At 38.0% G+C, this 15,155-nt stretch overlaps 1 protein-coding gene across 2 annotated transcripts in view; it reads left to right on the top strand.

Annotated features, from left to right (window-relative positions):
• Window positions 1-13,432, top strand: part of LOC145450500 (1-phosphatidylinositol 4,5-bisphosphate phosphodiesterase beta-3-like) — a 33,976-nt gene extending 20,544 nt beyond the window's left edge. The window contains exons 23-32 of one of the 2 annotated variants that reach the window (XM_080329020.1): window positions 1,307-1,511; window positions 2,576-2,646; window positions 5,256-5,402; window positions 5,464-5,548; window positions 6,501-6,625; window positions 7,616-7,692; window positions 7,750-7,900; window positions 8,831-8,917; window positions 10,312-10,456; window positions 11,427-13,432. In XM_080329020.1, coding sequence (XP_080185146.1) covers window positions 1,307-1,511; window positions 2,576-2,646; window positions 5,256-5,402; window positions 5,464-5,548; window positions 6,501-6,625; window positions 7,616-7,692; window positions 7,750-7,900; window positions 8,831-8,917; window positions 10,312-10,456; window positions 11,427-11,527 — 1,194 coding nt within the window. In that variant the 3' untranslated portion in view covers window positions 11,528-13,432. Of the gene's footprint in view, window positions 1-1,306; window positions 1,512-2,575; window positions 2,647-5,255; window positions 5,403-5,463; window positions 5,549-6,485; window positions 6,626-7,615; window positions 7,693-7,749; window positions 7,901-8,830; window positions 8,918-10,311; window positions 10,457-11,426 lie in introns of both variants that reach the window. The other variant, XM_080329019.1, reaches the window with a different exon arrangement.
• Window positions 13,433-15,155: the final 1,723 nt, after the last annotated feature.

Below are 15,155 nucleotides of genomic sequence, written 5' to 3'. Positions count from 1 at the left end.
CAAAGATAGATGGAGGCTAATGTAATATTAACGCGTAACTCTTCCAACGACACTTTTGGTGTGATCGCAATATTTATGGCACCAAAATGAAGAAACCTAGTTTGAATGAACATATTACGTCCAGCCTAGGCATTTTCGTCTAGCATCTCATCTTGAGGTTATTCTGGAATAGTGGTTGTGTATATCACAGGATAAAATGGATTTCGTGGCAAGATTTCGATCCCTTCATTGGGACAAATTAAGGGAAATACTTCAGGAGTTTTTATTTCAAGCGACTGTTCACTAATTTGATGACACTGACTACTTCAAATCGGAAAGGTTTCTCATACATTTCGAAGGTACCCCGATTGATCAATAATATCTCCTTATTTTTCTATATTCCACAAACTCCAACAAAACGTCTCTAAACAGCAATATGTTTGTATCAGTAGGTTATTGGCACTTTGGCAATTAAAATGAATTTGCACAGTACGATATTTCATCCCATACGACTATTATGATGATGTGAGTAATGAGGTTTTAGCAGCTGTGGTGGAAAACTACCTCATGCATTCCCTAATTTAAAAAATTACAAATTAGGTCATCAATCATTTTGCAAATTTAGAGGACTCGCGGACCCCCTGGAATTGCTTCGCGGACCCCCGGTTGAGAACCACTGATTTAGTATATAGCAGTGTTGTAATGTCTCAAGTCCGACTCAGGTCGCGATTTTTTGGAGACTCGCCTTGACTCGAGTCATTTTCTTAAAATATGGAAAGTGACTCGACTCGACGTGCACTCGAGTCATTGTGCATGACTCGAACCCAGTCATATGTCTCGAGACTGGGGCGGCCAAGACAGACATTTTGTTGTAAATTCGAAGAATAGTATACTTACCGAAATTGGTATTTTGGCTATCAACCCTGGTACATGAAAAATAGGGCCAGAGAGTGTTAAATCTGAGGAAAATTACAATATTATAAATGCGAGCCATTCTATATCACTCGAGCAGAGTTGAAAAAAGTGGGTTGAACCGGACTGAACTGAAAACTGAACAGTGAACATAATGACTTGAACTCGGACTCAAGTCATATCACTATGACTCGACCCTCTACCCACTGACTTCGACTCGGACTTGACTCGGTGGTGAACTGAAAATGACTCGACTTGACTCGAGTCAAAACTGTAAAATTGAGATTGACTTGTGACTCGGAACCTTGTGACTTGGTCACAACCCTGCCATTTAGCATATAGTGTGTATGTGTAATATTGAATACACAGTGTAGTATTTTTCACTATAAATTCACATTGATAAATCTTGTCATAGATTATAATGCCGTGTCTCGCCACCATCTGTATGAGCGTGAAAGATGCTACTGGCAACGCGATCGGGCAGCGATATCTTCCAATAGAATGGTTGCGACCCGGATATCGCTACGTCACACTTCGTAACGACGGAAACCAGCCTTTGAATATGTCTTCCCTTTTCGTTTATATTACCGTGGAAGATTATGTTCCTGGGAAGTATGAAGGTGGGAATATCTGCTGAAAAAAATACTTGTCTTTGTCATAGTTTGAACAGTAGAAAATATTCTGCTTTTCGAAATTACATTACAATGAGAATAACCGAATTCGCAAAAACTTGGAAATTGAATTACAATCTGAATTGGAAAGAAATGCAACAAAAATTAAGTTCAGTTTATCAAATTCACCGTTTTTCAAATTGAATTTGAATTATAACTAAAGCTATCAGTTTATTCCAAATTAAATTAGAATTATAGCTACACCGTTTATCAAATTGAATTAGAATTAGAACTAAAGCTACCCAGTTTATTCCAAATTAAATTAAAATTACAACTACAGCTACCCAGTTTATTCCAAATTAAATTAGAATTACAACTACAGCTACATCGTTGATCAAGTTGAATTAGAATTAGAATTAGAACTACAGCTACGCAGTTTATTCGTAATTAAATTACGGTAGAATTACAACTACAGCTACACAGTTTATTCCAAATTAGATTAGAATTATAGCTACATCGTTTTTACAAATTAGATTAGAATAACAACTACAGCTACACGTTTTTTTCTATATTAGACTAGCATTATCATGAAATCCCGAAATTAAACTACAATTAAAACGAGTGCCTAGAAGCACAGTGTTAAGACTCGTGTCCAAGTCATAGTGTCATTGTTTATTATCGAGTTCATGTTAGTCTCAATTCACTTTTTTGAAACTCTAGGGTGATATCAAAGGCCTCGCGTTTTTAATATGCTCATTTTTCTCACTATTAAAATTTTTCTTCGAACTGATAAAAAGCAGTTTCCGGGCCTATTTCCCAAGTATCGGTCCTGATATACGTAACTTTATTCTAGTCATATTGAATGTCTCGAGTCAAATAACTTGGTCGAGTCATGGGCAACGACTCGAGTACAAGTCGAGTCGATACACAAAGTGACTCAAGTCGGGTCGAGTCATTTTACGTTTTTAAGGAAGTGACTCGAGCCAAATCGAGTCAACGAAAAATAATTCGACTCGAGTCATTACAAGCCTGAAAAGTACTGACTTTTAATTCGTTCCTGTGACTGTTTTTAGATCTTGTGAGTCAACTGGATGATCCGATCAAAGCATTGAAAGAAGAAGTCCAATTTGACTCCTTGAAATCGGTAAATAAAAACAATCGCATTAACATATTGACATATTCTTGTACAAACTACAAATTTATTTAGTTGGCGGCCATCTAACTACTGTTTTTTTTTTTTGAGTAATTCCAGATCTAGGGCTTGTTGCGGATTTTGAAAAGTGAGAAGTTCTAGTTCCATTTGTGTATTTTTTTAAAGAAATTTAGTTGCCAAACAACTAGAAAACACTTATCAACGTTTGGTGTGAATTGTGTTACCGTTGCTATGTTGTGTGGTGTACTTGCAGACGTCGCTAGCTCAGAGTCATCACTAGGGCAAGTTTTTGCAACTTTTGCAACTTTTTTTTACAGCTTCCGGCAGCTTCCTAAATACTCGGAAGTTATGTAGAATGATGTTTTAAGCTGTTTGAAGGAATCTTATAGTGCAACTTTTTGCACCTTTTGTCCATTTTTTTCGTATACAATTGAATAGTGTATTCATATTGAAATGAAACCCGAATATTTTCGGCTGACACTCGTCAGGGGTAATCGTCAGCAACTAGTGGAGAATTAGAAAGAACATTGTATATCAACAATCGTATCACAAAATATGACGTCACCAGCATGAAACTTCGAATGAGAGAGCGTTCAATGTACTATTTTTAGGTGGTACACGAACTCCTTCTGTTGACATAGTTTTGGTTGGTGTATTTTGATAAAAGTCGACTCCAAGGCACACAAGTGAAAGTGTGAACTCCACTCTCAATTACCCAAAATTTGTCGTCTCTATAATTATTCGCACAAATCGGATTATCCAACAGATGTTTGCCGATTGCAGAATTAATGGACTTCGATCGGTCAGCATCAAGCTTGAGTGGGTTAGTTAAGGGTGAGCTTTTCACCGAGGTTGATGCACGACTGCACGTGTTCTGATATATCTAGGGACATGCTGGTTTTTGCGTTCCTGCAGACGCTTTGACGTTCTTCCCACGTAGCCACAATCACAATGACACTTATATTCGCACACTACATTACACTATATTCGGGTTTCATTTCAATATGAATATACTATGCAATTGTATACTGAAGTTCTGTACCTCCAAGAAGCTCTCCATTTTTTTTATGCAACTTTTTGCAACTTTTTCGTTTTTTCATGAAAGTTTTTTCGATTTTTCATGCAACCAACTTTTAACTGGAAATATTTGGCAGTGTATGTATAATGATCGCTTGATTGTGTCACTGTTTTTTGGGAATTATGGTGAAATACACTGCCAAATTAGACTGAAATACCGTAAATCAGCACTGAAGTAACGCTCTAGCGGGCATTTCGAGAGCTGAGACAGAAAATTGACCTTTTTTTATTCAACCAATGGAGAATGGAGATGGAAAACTTTATTTCGGGAGTGACACTGAGAAGTTTTTTTTGTTTTTGCAACAAAAACTTGCCCTAGTTATCACTACTAACAGTGGCCAGCGGGTGGATTCTTGGGGTCGAAACCTCTCCCGTTTCAAACTTGTAGTGATGTTCATGCGGATAACTGTTCCATCCCGATCAAATAAAAATGAATGGGTTGCTTTTGAATTGAATCTAGTTCAGTGATTCCCAACCGCGGCTCGAGCGGCTCCCATTGACGTTTGAAAAAAACTAAATCAAATTCATATTCAAAAATTACCGTTGCTTGGCTTGGAGCCTGCAGTTTATAATTAAGGGGGGAGACCAATTCCTCCGCTGTCGAGTAGCGATTTCGTTACTCAACTTGCGCCATATACTCGCACTCAAATGCGTTCCAATCAGCACTCAAATTTAAGTTGGCTCGCCACCAGATTTAAGTGCCGGTGGTGATACAACACATTTCCAAACGGTATCTCGCCATCACACCAGTGGATCATTTGATGTTTACATACAACAATCTTATCAGCAACTTTATTGATGAGTTCAACCGCTGCATTGACGGAATCAATACATTTTCGCCCATGATGAAAATGTTTTCAAATCCTATTACAGTTAATGTGGCCACTGCCCCTTGTAATTTTCAGCTTGAGTTGCCAGACATGAGTTGCCAGATATCGCGCTCAAGCAATTATTCAAAAGTGCGGACTTACTTGAATTTTGGAGTCTAGTTCCAGAGGGAATGTATCCCAACGAGTTAACCAATGCCCAGAAAAACGATTCTCTATTGTGATCAACTTCACTTTTTAGCAAAATGGTCAGAATCAAAAATCAATGTGCAATCGATTGACCGATGACCACCTAAAGTAGCTACTGCGTACTGCATTCTCTGCAAGTACGCCTCGATTTGACACCCTTATTGCAATTCAAAACCACAATAAATTGATTTGTGTACCGGTATTTTTTTTTTCTTGTTAGTGTTGCTATTCGTTGGTATGTGCTTTCATGCTTTATAATTTTTGTTATACCTAATGAGTGTATTCGTGCGGCTCCAAACGTACTCTGAAATTTGAAATGCGACTCTGGCACCAAAAAAGGTTGAGAACCACTGATCTAGTTAATTATGATTTAGTTTCTTGGTTGCAGATTTTGAAGGTCGTTAGTTATAATTCTAGTTCAAGTTAGAGTTTTGGAAAGTGAGTAGTTCTAGTTAGTTCGTACAAGTATGGTTACTTTACCTTTGACACAAATTAGTGAACTTACAGCGAACACGTCGCCTCGAGCGCTTGGAAGGCTTGCTGACGCCGTTTGTCCCGGCCGGTGCCGAAGTGCTCGAAAACTGCAGAGAATGTCTGGAGCTCGACAAGAAAATGGACAAGAGAATCGCGGAATATTTGAAAAAGCAACGAGAAGTCACCGAACTTGATTTTGAATCTTACTGTTCCGGCATTTACTTTGATCTTTTTTTTTCAGGATTATGAAACTCTTTTCACTGCATATTTTGAGAAGCCAAAACATTCCTCTTTTTTCTTATCGAAAACAAAAGAAAAGCTGAAAAGTGGGTGAAATTTTGCAATACAGTAACATTTGAAGATGCTCTCGGAGGTGCAGAGCTTCAATATACAATTAAAGAGTATATTCATATTGAAATGAACCCGAATATTTTCGGCTGACACTCGTCTGGGGTAATCGTCAGCGACTAGTAGAGAATTGGAGAGAACATCGTATGTCAACAAACGCATCACCGAATATTAGGCATACCAAATGTCCTCTTTTTTGAAGAAATGTAAAATGACCTCCTCCGATGCCAAAATGTCCTATTTTTTTTCAATTCGTCGTCTTTATAGCTTTGAGAGTTAGGCGATTGTAAAAAGACAACTAACACGTCATAATAGATGTGAAAACTGGGTTTTGACGGAATTAAAGGAAATTTAGCACATGACATATGGAATATTTATTGTTGGCAGGTTGACTAAAAAAAGGTTTACATCAACCGATTATAACGTGTCAGAAAAATAACCTTTTTTGAAAACTTAGTCAACCCGATAACGTTAGCCGTATAAATTTTCAAATTACCCGTTTTCTCGTCCGGTATTGTAGCTTTTTTAACTTGTGTAGAGTGTCCTCTTTTGAATCTCAAAATATGGTAACCCTGCCAAATATGGCATGAAAATTCGAGTACTCGAGCCAAACAGGTTTATTTGTGTCATTTAGTCGATAGTCGACTTAATCAAAATCCAACAACCTACTTTGCGCCGACAGGAGTTAGTGTATAATCTAAAAATAGTACATTGAGCTTAAGCCATATTTTATGGTGATGCGATTGTTGCTATACAATGTTCTTTTCAATTCTCTACTAGTTGCTGACGATTACCCCTGACGAGTGTCAGCCGGAAACATCCGGGTTTATTTCAATATCGATATATTACTAAACTGTATACAGTCCAGTTTCAATTGTTATTCATATTTTGATATTCACGACATCACATTCTAAGCGAATCACTTCACAGAGTTGAAGCTACCGTTCGAGTTCAATGTCGCTCTACCTTCCGAGGCGAAAAAGGAACAAATGCTGCTTCTCATCAAACAACACTTGGAAAACGAAAGAGTCTTACGACACAAAATCAATGAAGAAGTACGTGTGCCAAATTAATAGCACTAATTTAGAGCTTTCTTTACCCATTACTGGGCTGCAGTGGTATTCTAATCTAAATTGTATAATGTTTCCATGCTCTTATATTAATTCTATTCTCATTTCTGGTTCTTCTGAAAATCTTGCCGAAGAATGGTACAGTGCGAAACGATCTCGGTGTACAGACATTTGTTAATTTCGTGTGTTTATGATAATGAACTCTGATTTGATTGTATTTGTCAATAATTCGGAATTCAAATCAATTTCCAAGTTGTTGCGAATGCAGTACCGTAATTCTAGTTCTAATCTAACTTGGAAAAGCTGGAAATTTTCTAGCTTACTCTGATCTGGCTGAGCATTGTCACAAAGTGTAATGCAATAGGCATGGTTGGAAAAATACGAAACAAAATTCTGCCCACTTCTATGTTTATTAGGTGTTTTCGTACATAATGTTAGAATTGTGCTACTTATCTTCGTTTATGGTTGGAACTGTCTGTCCTTACGAAGGAGTTTGGCCTGAAAAAACTTTTTTGACTTGAAAACTGACAAATTTTTACATGAAAAAACTTTATTTCGACGAAATCTGGACCTATGAAGAATTCCAGTAGTTACATCATGCATTATGGTAGAAATAATTAAAATTTGTTGTAGTACAACGAAAGATAATTTCTTACATTCTCGGGTAGAAAGTGTATGTCCTTACTAAGTAGCTTGCCAAGAATGGAGTAAGGACGTTTAACAGCAGCAGTTGGCTGGCAGCATTGAAGTTGCGCGTACACTGCTGGTGACAAACCGTGTTGATTCATTCTGACAATGTTGTTTACATCACAATTTTTCATCATGCGCTACTTGATATAAGAACCAAGGCCCAAGTAGTCTTGCTTCAGTTAGGATATTGCGGTACGTTGAGCATCACACCTTGTCAATCTCTTGCTACATTTGACCGTTTATGACAGAATTTTTCCCAGCGCCAGTAACCATATCGATTTGTAGTTTATGATCGGATTTCGCGCTATCGTACGCAAGGAACAAGCCAGAGAATTGAAGCAATTGGAAAAAATCAGCGATAAGTGAGCGGTGATTCATTTTCGCGCCAATGTCACGTTTTTACCGCGGTCCGGTCACAGGGAAGTCGCCGATCTTCGGACAGAGAAGAGAACGGAGAGAGAAGAAAAGATCAGGCAGATGATGAAGGATTTAGCGGCGGAAGAAATCAATTCACGAAAACAAGAAATCGACAGAAACCATGTGGAGGATACCGTCCGGGATGTACAGTTGGTAGGCTGAGAAGAGTGGTTATAGAAAAATGCCTGAAACCTAGTTCTATTCTAATTTATAAATTGTTTCTACGCTCATATATTAATTCTGTACCTCCAAGAAGCTCTTCAAATATTAATTCTAGTCTTATTTCTTGTTTCCTGTAAATGCTACATTAGAGCTATATCGTGTGAAACGAACCAAGCTTGCTGTACAGGCATTTGCCATTCTCGTGCTTGTTAGAATCATCTCTGATTTGATATGAAGTTGACTTGATTTTTGTTGTATTTCTTCCCAATTCGAAATTTATTTCAATTTCCAAGTTTTTGCGAATTCAGTAATTGTAATTCTAATCTAATCTGGAAAACTGTGTAGCTATAATTATAATTTTTAATTATTTTTTTAAGTAAAACGTGTAGCTATAATATTAATTGTAATCTAATTCTATTGAATAGCATATTCATATTGAAATGAACCCGAATATTTTCGGCTGACACTCGTCAGGGGTAATCGTCAGCAACTAGTAGAGAATTGGAAAGAATATTGTATATCAACAATCGTATCACAAAATATGACGTCAACTGCATGAAATTTCGAATGAGGGAGCGTTCAATGTACTATTTTTAGATGGCACACGGACTCCTTTTTTCGACACAGCCTTAACCGGTGTATTTTGATAAAAGTCTACTCTAATTCTCAAAAAGAATGTGTAGCTAATTTAATTTGCAAAAACTGTGTTGCTAAAATTCTAATTGCAATCTGATTTTTGAAAAAATGTGTTGCTGTCATTCTAATTCTATTCTACTTTGGAAAAACTGTAGATATCATTCTAATTGCAATCTAATGTTAAAGCAACTAACTGCAGCTGTCTAACTCTAATTGAAATGTTTTTTTTTTTTTAAGAGACTGTGAGAAGTCAAAAACTTGATGTTTCATATTTTATCCTTTCAGCTTCGTAGCCTGCAAGAGAAACGTTACCAAGTGGTTCAGAGTCAGCAAGAAGACATTTTCAGGAATCTCGGCGAGTTGGAAAGACAGGTTTGGAGAATTGAGTTTCAATATTAATTTCTATATTAATATAATATGTAATTGTATATTGAAGTTCTGAACCCCCAAGAGTATCTCATTTACTGCTGCAGTACTAAATTTTGTTTTATCTATCTATAGCAGTGGTGTCACACCTGTGGCCTGAATTCAACCTCATCCACGTCATACTTGGACAACTAGATAAATCTAGTTAGACTAATTAGAGTAGTGTGCCGGTAATCTAATTATAATCTAATTTATAAAATATTTCTATGCTCTCATTTTAATTCTAATCTAATTTCTGGTTTTACTGAAAATATTACGGGAGAACTGTATCATGCGAAACGAGCCAAGCTTGGTGTACAGACATTTGCCATTCTCGTGCTTGTTAGAATCACCTCTAATTTGATATAAACTGAACAAGATTCGATTTCCAAGTTTTCTTGAATTCAATAGTTCTAATTCTATTCTAATTTAGAAAAAAACTTGTAGCTGTAGCTCTCATTCTAATCTAATTTGGTAAATCGATGTAGATATAATTCTCATCCAAATTGGAATAAACTGTGTAGCTGTAGTTGTAATTCTAATTTAATTTGGAATAAACTGCGTAGCTTTAGTTCTAATTCTAATTCAACTTGATAAACGGTGTAGCTATAATTCCTATCTAATTTGGAATAAACTGTGTAGCTGTAGTTGTAATTCTAATTTAATTTGGAATAAACTGCGTATCTTTAGTTCTAATTCTAATTCAATTTGATAAACGGTGTAGCTATAGTTCTAATTTAATTTGGAATAAACTGTGTAGCTTTAGTTCTAATTCTAATTCAACTTGATAAACGGTGTAGCTATAATTCCGATCTAATTTGGAATAAACTGTGTAGCTGTAGTTGTAATTCTAATTTAATTTGAAATAAACTGTGTAGCTTTAGTTCTAATTCTAATTCAATTTGATAAACGGTGTAGCTATAATTCCTATCTCATTTGGAATAAACTGTGTAGCTGTAGTTGTAATTTTAATTTAATTTGGAATAAACCGGGTAGCTGTAGCTCTAATTCTAATTCAACTTGATAAACGGTGTAGCTATAATTCTAATTTAATTTGGAATAAACTGTGTAGCTTTAGTTCTAATTCTAATTCAACTTGATAAACGGTGTAGCTTTAATTCCTATCTAATTTGGAATAATCTGTGTAGCTGTTGTTGTTCTAATTCGAGTTATAAGCCAATTTAGTAAAGCGGTGTAGCTATAATTCTAATCTAATTTGAAGAAAAAAACAGTGCAACAGTACATCTAATTATGATCTACTTTGGAATAATAAACTGTGTAGCTATAATTCTAATTTTAACCTCAGTTTAGAAAAGCGGGAAATTTTCCAGTTGTTTAACTCTACTCTATGGATTTTGCAGAGAAATCTCGAAATCGTCTCCGTATTTAAGCAACAGTCGGGCAAAGTCTCTCATATTTTCGACATCCGACAAGCCGAGTATTATTTGAAGCGAGGTCACAGCACCATCAACTCTCTCACATACTCACACGGCGGAGCCAATGACGGTGAGCGGCATGCGTACATTGAGTCTGCATTGCGGGAGAGGTCCTATGTCACAGGTTTTTATTATGGCTGTGCACAATGATTTTCAAGTACTCGGATATTAATCGTGTATTATTTCTAATGATTTGAGTCGAGTTGTGAGAGTTGAGTCCTTCAGAGTTAATTTATCAACGGAAATTATAGTTTCGGTGCGATTTTCGACTGTGGAAGGCTTTAAACCTCGATTGGTCGTATCATAGCATCAAAACATGCAGTACAAAGAAGGGTTGTAACCAAGTCACAAGGTTCCGAGTCACAAGTCAATCTCACTTTTATAGTTTTGACTCAAGTCGAGTCATTTTCAGTTAACCACTGAGTCAAGTCCGAGTCCATGTCAGCGAGTGGAGGGTCGAGTCCGAGTCATAGTGTTTTGACTCGAGTCCGAGTCCAAGTCATTATGTTCACTGTTCAGTTTTCAGTTCAGTCCGGCTCAACCCACTTTTTTCAACTCTGCTCGAGTGATATAGAATGGCTCGCATTCATAATATAGTAATTTTTCTCAGTTTCAACAATTTCTGGCCTATTTTCCAAGTGTCAGGACTGGCAGACGAAATACCAATCATGTGGTGACTTTACTATTCTTCGAAGTTACAATGAAATGTCCGTCTTGGCCGGCCTAGTCTCCAGTCATATGACTTGGTTCGAGTCATGCGCAATGACTCGAGTCGAGTCATTTTACGAATTTGAAAGAATGATTCGAGTCAAGTCGGGCCACCAAATAATCGCGACTCGAGTCATTACAACCCTGGTGCAAAGCTAGGTACGTTAGTGAAAATGAAACTTCCGGGAAATCAAGCCACAGCATTTCCTCAGAAACTGTTCAAGCGGAAAGTTCTCTTAAGTAACAACTTGAGTACTCCGCAAAAGTAGCCTACTTCCTTCCTGGCCGCATTTGCCAATACAGCCTCGTATAAATTTATTTCGTTTTGTCAGATTCGGATTTGGGCAGAAGTGAAGCTGGCCTTTTGCAAGCGAGTGACGTCACACGCCGATCGTCTACCGGACGAATTCGGTCCGGAAGCTCATGGGAGTGAATTGTTTGCGGGTCGCTTGGTCATTTGTGTACGCGTGTACGCGTACGCGCATAAGGGGTGTGATGTTGAGTTTGTTAAATATCCCCCAAAATGTACTCTGCACGTGACGGTGATATTAAAATGAGAGTTACCATATGCCTCCTTTAGGAGACGTTGTCGTCATTATGAGGACGGCCAAATGTCCTACTTTTTCGCAATCCCTCCTCCTTTATGGCTCTTCGAATCAGTCGCTCATACAGAGACGACTAAAAATGCCACGATAGACTAGGGTTACCATATTTTGGAAATCTGAGAATTTTCAGACTTGCAAAACCGGAGGAAAATCCTGAAAAAATGGTAAATTTTTTGCACTTCGTGGCTCAGCTCCCAAAATACAGTTGACTAAAAAAATGGTCAACTCTCTCGCTCAGCACCCAAAATACATTTTCTTTCACATTATCAGTAGGTTGACTATAAAAAAATAAGTCAACTTTCCGGCTCAGCTCCCGAAATAGCCGCCGGAGCGTTACTTCAGTGCTGATTTACTGTGTCTCAGTCGATTTTTGACCTATATTTAACCGAAATTCGCAAAATAGAGGACAAAATATCAAAAAAGAGGACGTATGGTAACCCTATGATAGACGTGATTTCTATGGAAAGACTCACTGAAAAAAGGTCAACTCTAACCGATTATACGCGGGCACAAGTCTTTTAGGAGTCGAGATGGGAAAATTACCTTTTTTAACTCAACGCAGAAATATCAGCGGTAAAATTTCCCGTAATAATGATTGCTACTTCATCTTTTGTGTCCTGTTTTTCGGATCTCAGAATACGGTGACCCTAAATATTCCGCCAACTTGAGATGACTCAACATTAGGGCATATCAGTCGGTCAGCATGTCCATCGTCTACATTCTAACCTAGCGGAAATACCTACAGATTGCACTACGGTCGAGATGTCCGGACAAAGACCTTATATATCGACTAGAGGTCGACCGATATTGATTTTTGCAGGCCGATAACGATTAACGACGCATTCAAATGACCGATAAAACAGGCGGAGAAACATTTCCCAAAAAAGTATTATATATTAGGCAAGATTGCGCTTGTTCATGCCACAGAAAACTGTTCAAGAAGCAAGCAAACTGAAAGAAGGAGGAATTGTTGCTGAATTGTGCACATTCATTGAAATTTAGGCTGACCCAAATGGCAAAACGTGATAAAGAATAGCATATCACTCCAGTAGAGGTAGATTGTAATGCTGGAAGCACAGTTTCTCTGCATGCTCACCAGTTGAACTTGTCGTCCTGCAAGTTTATATCTGAGCGATTCCACTGAAAACGCGTTCACTTGGGGCAGATGAGGGTGACGGGGTTGAGTATTTCCTTGCTACTTTGGATAGCAGCTTCTGTTTTGAACTATTGCTCTTCAACCGTGCAAGTGCGTCATCTTTTTGCCTATTAACATTCTTTGGGGTGTAGTTCGTCATCAATATCGTCCTGTCACTGTGTGAATCGTGAGCACGGTCAGCTCAGACGTTGACTGATTTGCTACTGTGAAAAAAATAGGATGGGAAGTGCCGATGTCGCGTATCGCCTTATCGATTTCTTGAGACTGAGAACACGGAGCATTGAATTTCAAAAAACTTTGAAATTTCTTTGATATAAAACAAAGGACGCGATACTAGCCTTCATAGGCCGATATCGATAACCGGGAAAGTTCCAAATATCGGCCTCGATAATCGGTCGACCTCTAATATCATCACATGCCATTTCATTTTTGTCGCTTGCCCTCACCTGTTACTTTTCGTTTTCTTGAAGATTACTCCTAACCGTTTCGACACTTTCCTATCTTTTCATTGTATCTTTGTATCGCAATCTTGTGTTTTTCAAAGAAGTTATTAACAATAAACCCAAAACTCGACCCGTATGTTTGTTGTTGACATTGTTACAATCCTAGGAGGGGTTACCAACACGCGGCCCGCGATCAGATTTGAGATTTCGGGAAAAAGGTTTCGTAAAACATTTTGAGGTGCTGAAATTTATTTCAGTATCATAATGTTGTTGTTGTTCAAAACAAGCTATTCTTCAGTGCTCAACATCACTAGCTCAAACGGCTTTTGCGATGGAAACAACGTTCCGCCGAAGGGGAATCAGCTGATATGAATAGGCATATTGCCGTGACGTACAATGACCCAGACACTGCCAAGGTCGAAACGCTTTAAAAACGGCTCAGGGCAGGGGTGGGCAATTATTTTCCTCCGCGGGCCAAATGAGAAGTAGAAAATACGTTGGCGGGCCGAGTGAAAGATTTTAGCTTTATTTTCCAGCGTATTTTAATTTTATTTCTAAATTACATTGTTATTGTTGTTCACTGAATGCGTTGATGTTAGGTAATGAGAAAGTGTCTGAAATTAAAAAATTATCTATTTGTCGTCATGACTCGAAAAAATGGCAAACATGATACATTTTTACCTCTATTCAAACCCCTATCTACGCTCTTCTATTAAGAGCTGCTCAAATAGCCTTGATGTTAAGCGAAGCTTGCAGTTTTCCGAAATTCGCCCTACCTCAGCCGAGTGTTTCGTGTTTTTGCCACAATTAAAATCCTTAATCTCGGCGACGTGCTCGGCAAAAACTAAAAGGACGGGTTTATCCGTAACTCCAGTGCTCTAACCTTCTTCGAATTTAAGCTTTCGGCATTATTTTTTGACATGCCCATTCATCTTGTATGGGTGATAAATATGATGAGTCATATAGTAGGCCCTAATCACAAGCACTGCTGGTTGACTTGTTTTAGGGATTCGGAAATTCCTCACGAAACAATTTGAAACACATACCGTAGGGGAGACCGGGGACAAATGTAACAATCGACCTCACCGCTAGTAGGGTGGATAATTCGCCTTGATATTTTGTGTGCGCATGTGGTAGTTATCTCTCCTAACATATCTGAAGTTACGTTGAGATACGACGCGACACTCCGAAATAATTTGAAAAAAACGAAATTTCGGACACTTGAGTAAATATTTTCTGATCTGGAATAATTTGTTCAGATGAATAATACCTCAAGTGGTTACAACGTAATATGTGTAGCTGGAACAATATTACCACAGTCTACCTTGATGATAGAAAAACTAGGACTTGCATCGCCGGAAAGGTACCATACTGAGACACTAATCATGGTCGTGCGTGTCAGGGGCAATTGTAACACTCTGTTACTTTTGCCCCGTTACAACATCTTTTCAATGCTGAATATCTTTGTTCATATGTTGGTATACCCATTTATCTACTGCAGATGAATCTTGAAACAGCCAGAAGTTCGATTCCAGTACAGATAATACCTTGCCATACCAATTCTAACATGATCATCTGTCGGAATGGCCATACAGAAATGGTGATGTGAATCTTACGGTTCGGTTATTTCCGTGATTCTACCACCCTTCCTCATGTTGATCGACTTTTGGTGTGTCGACCTTCAATGGTCACTTACGAACTTTCCAAAGACTGAATCTTCATCCTCTGACTTTGAGGATGGCTCAATTACATTTTGTCATTTGTTGTGAACAATTTCGTACAGAACAGGAGAATGCCATTAGCTTAGACTCCACAAAATCTTGCGTCCTCGTTTTGCTACACCATCACCGGCGCATT

This window comes from Botryllus schlosseri, chromosome 11 (assembly GCF_051294905.1).
Source record: "Botryllus schlosseri isolate E-star chromosome 11, Bs_hap1, whole genome shotgun sequence".
NCBI classification, from domain to species: domain Eukaryota; kingdom Metazoa; phylum Chordata; class Ascidiacea; order Stolidobranchia; family Styelidae; genus Botryllus; species Botryllus schlosseri.
This window is presented reverse-complemented; position numbering and strand designations above follow the sequence as displayed.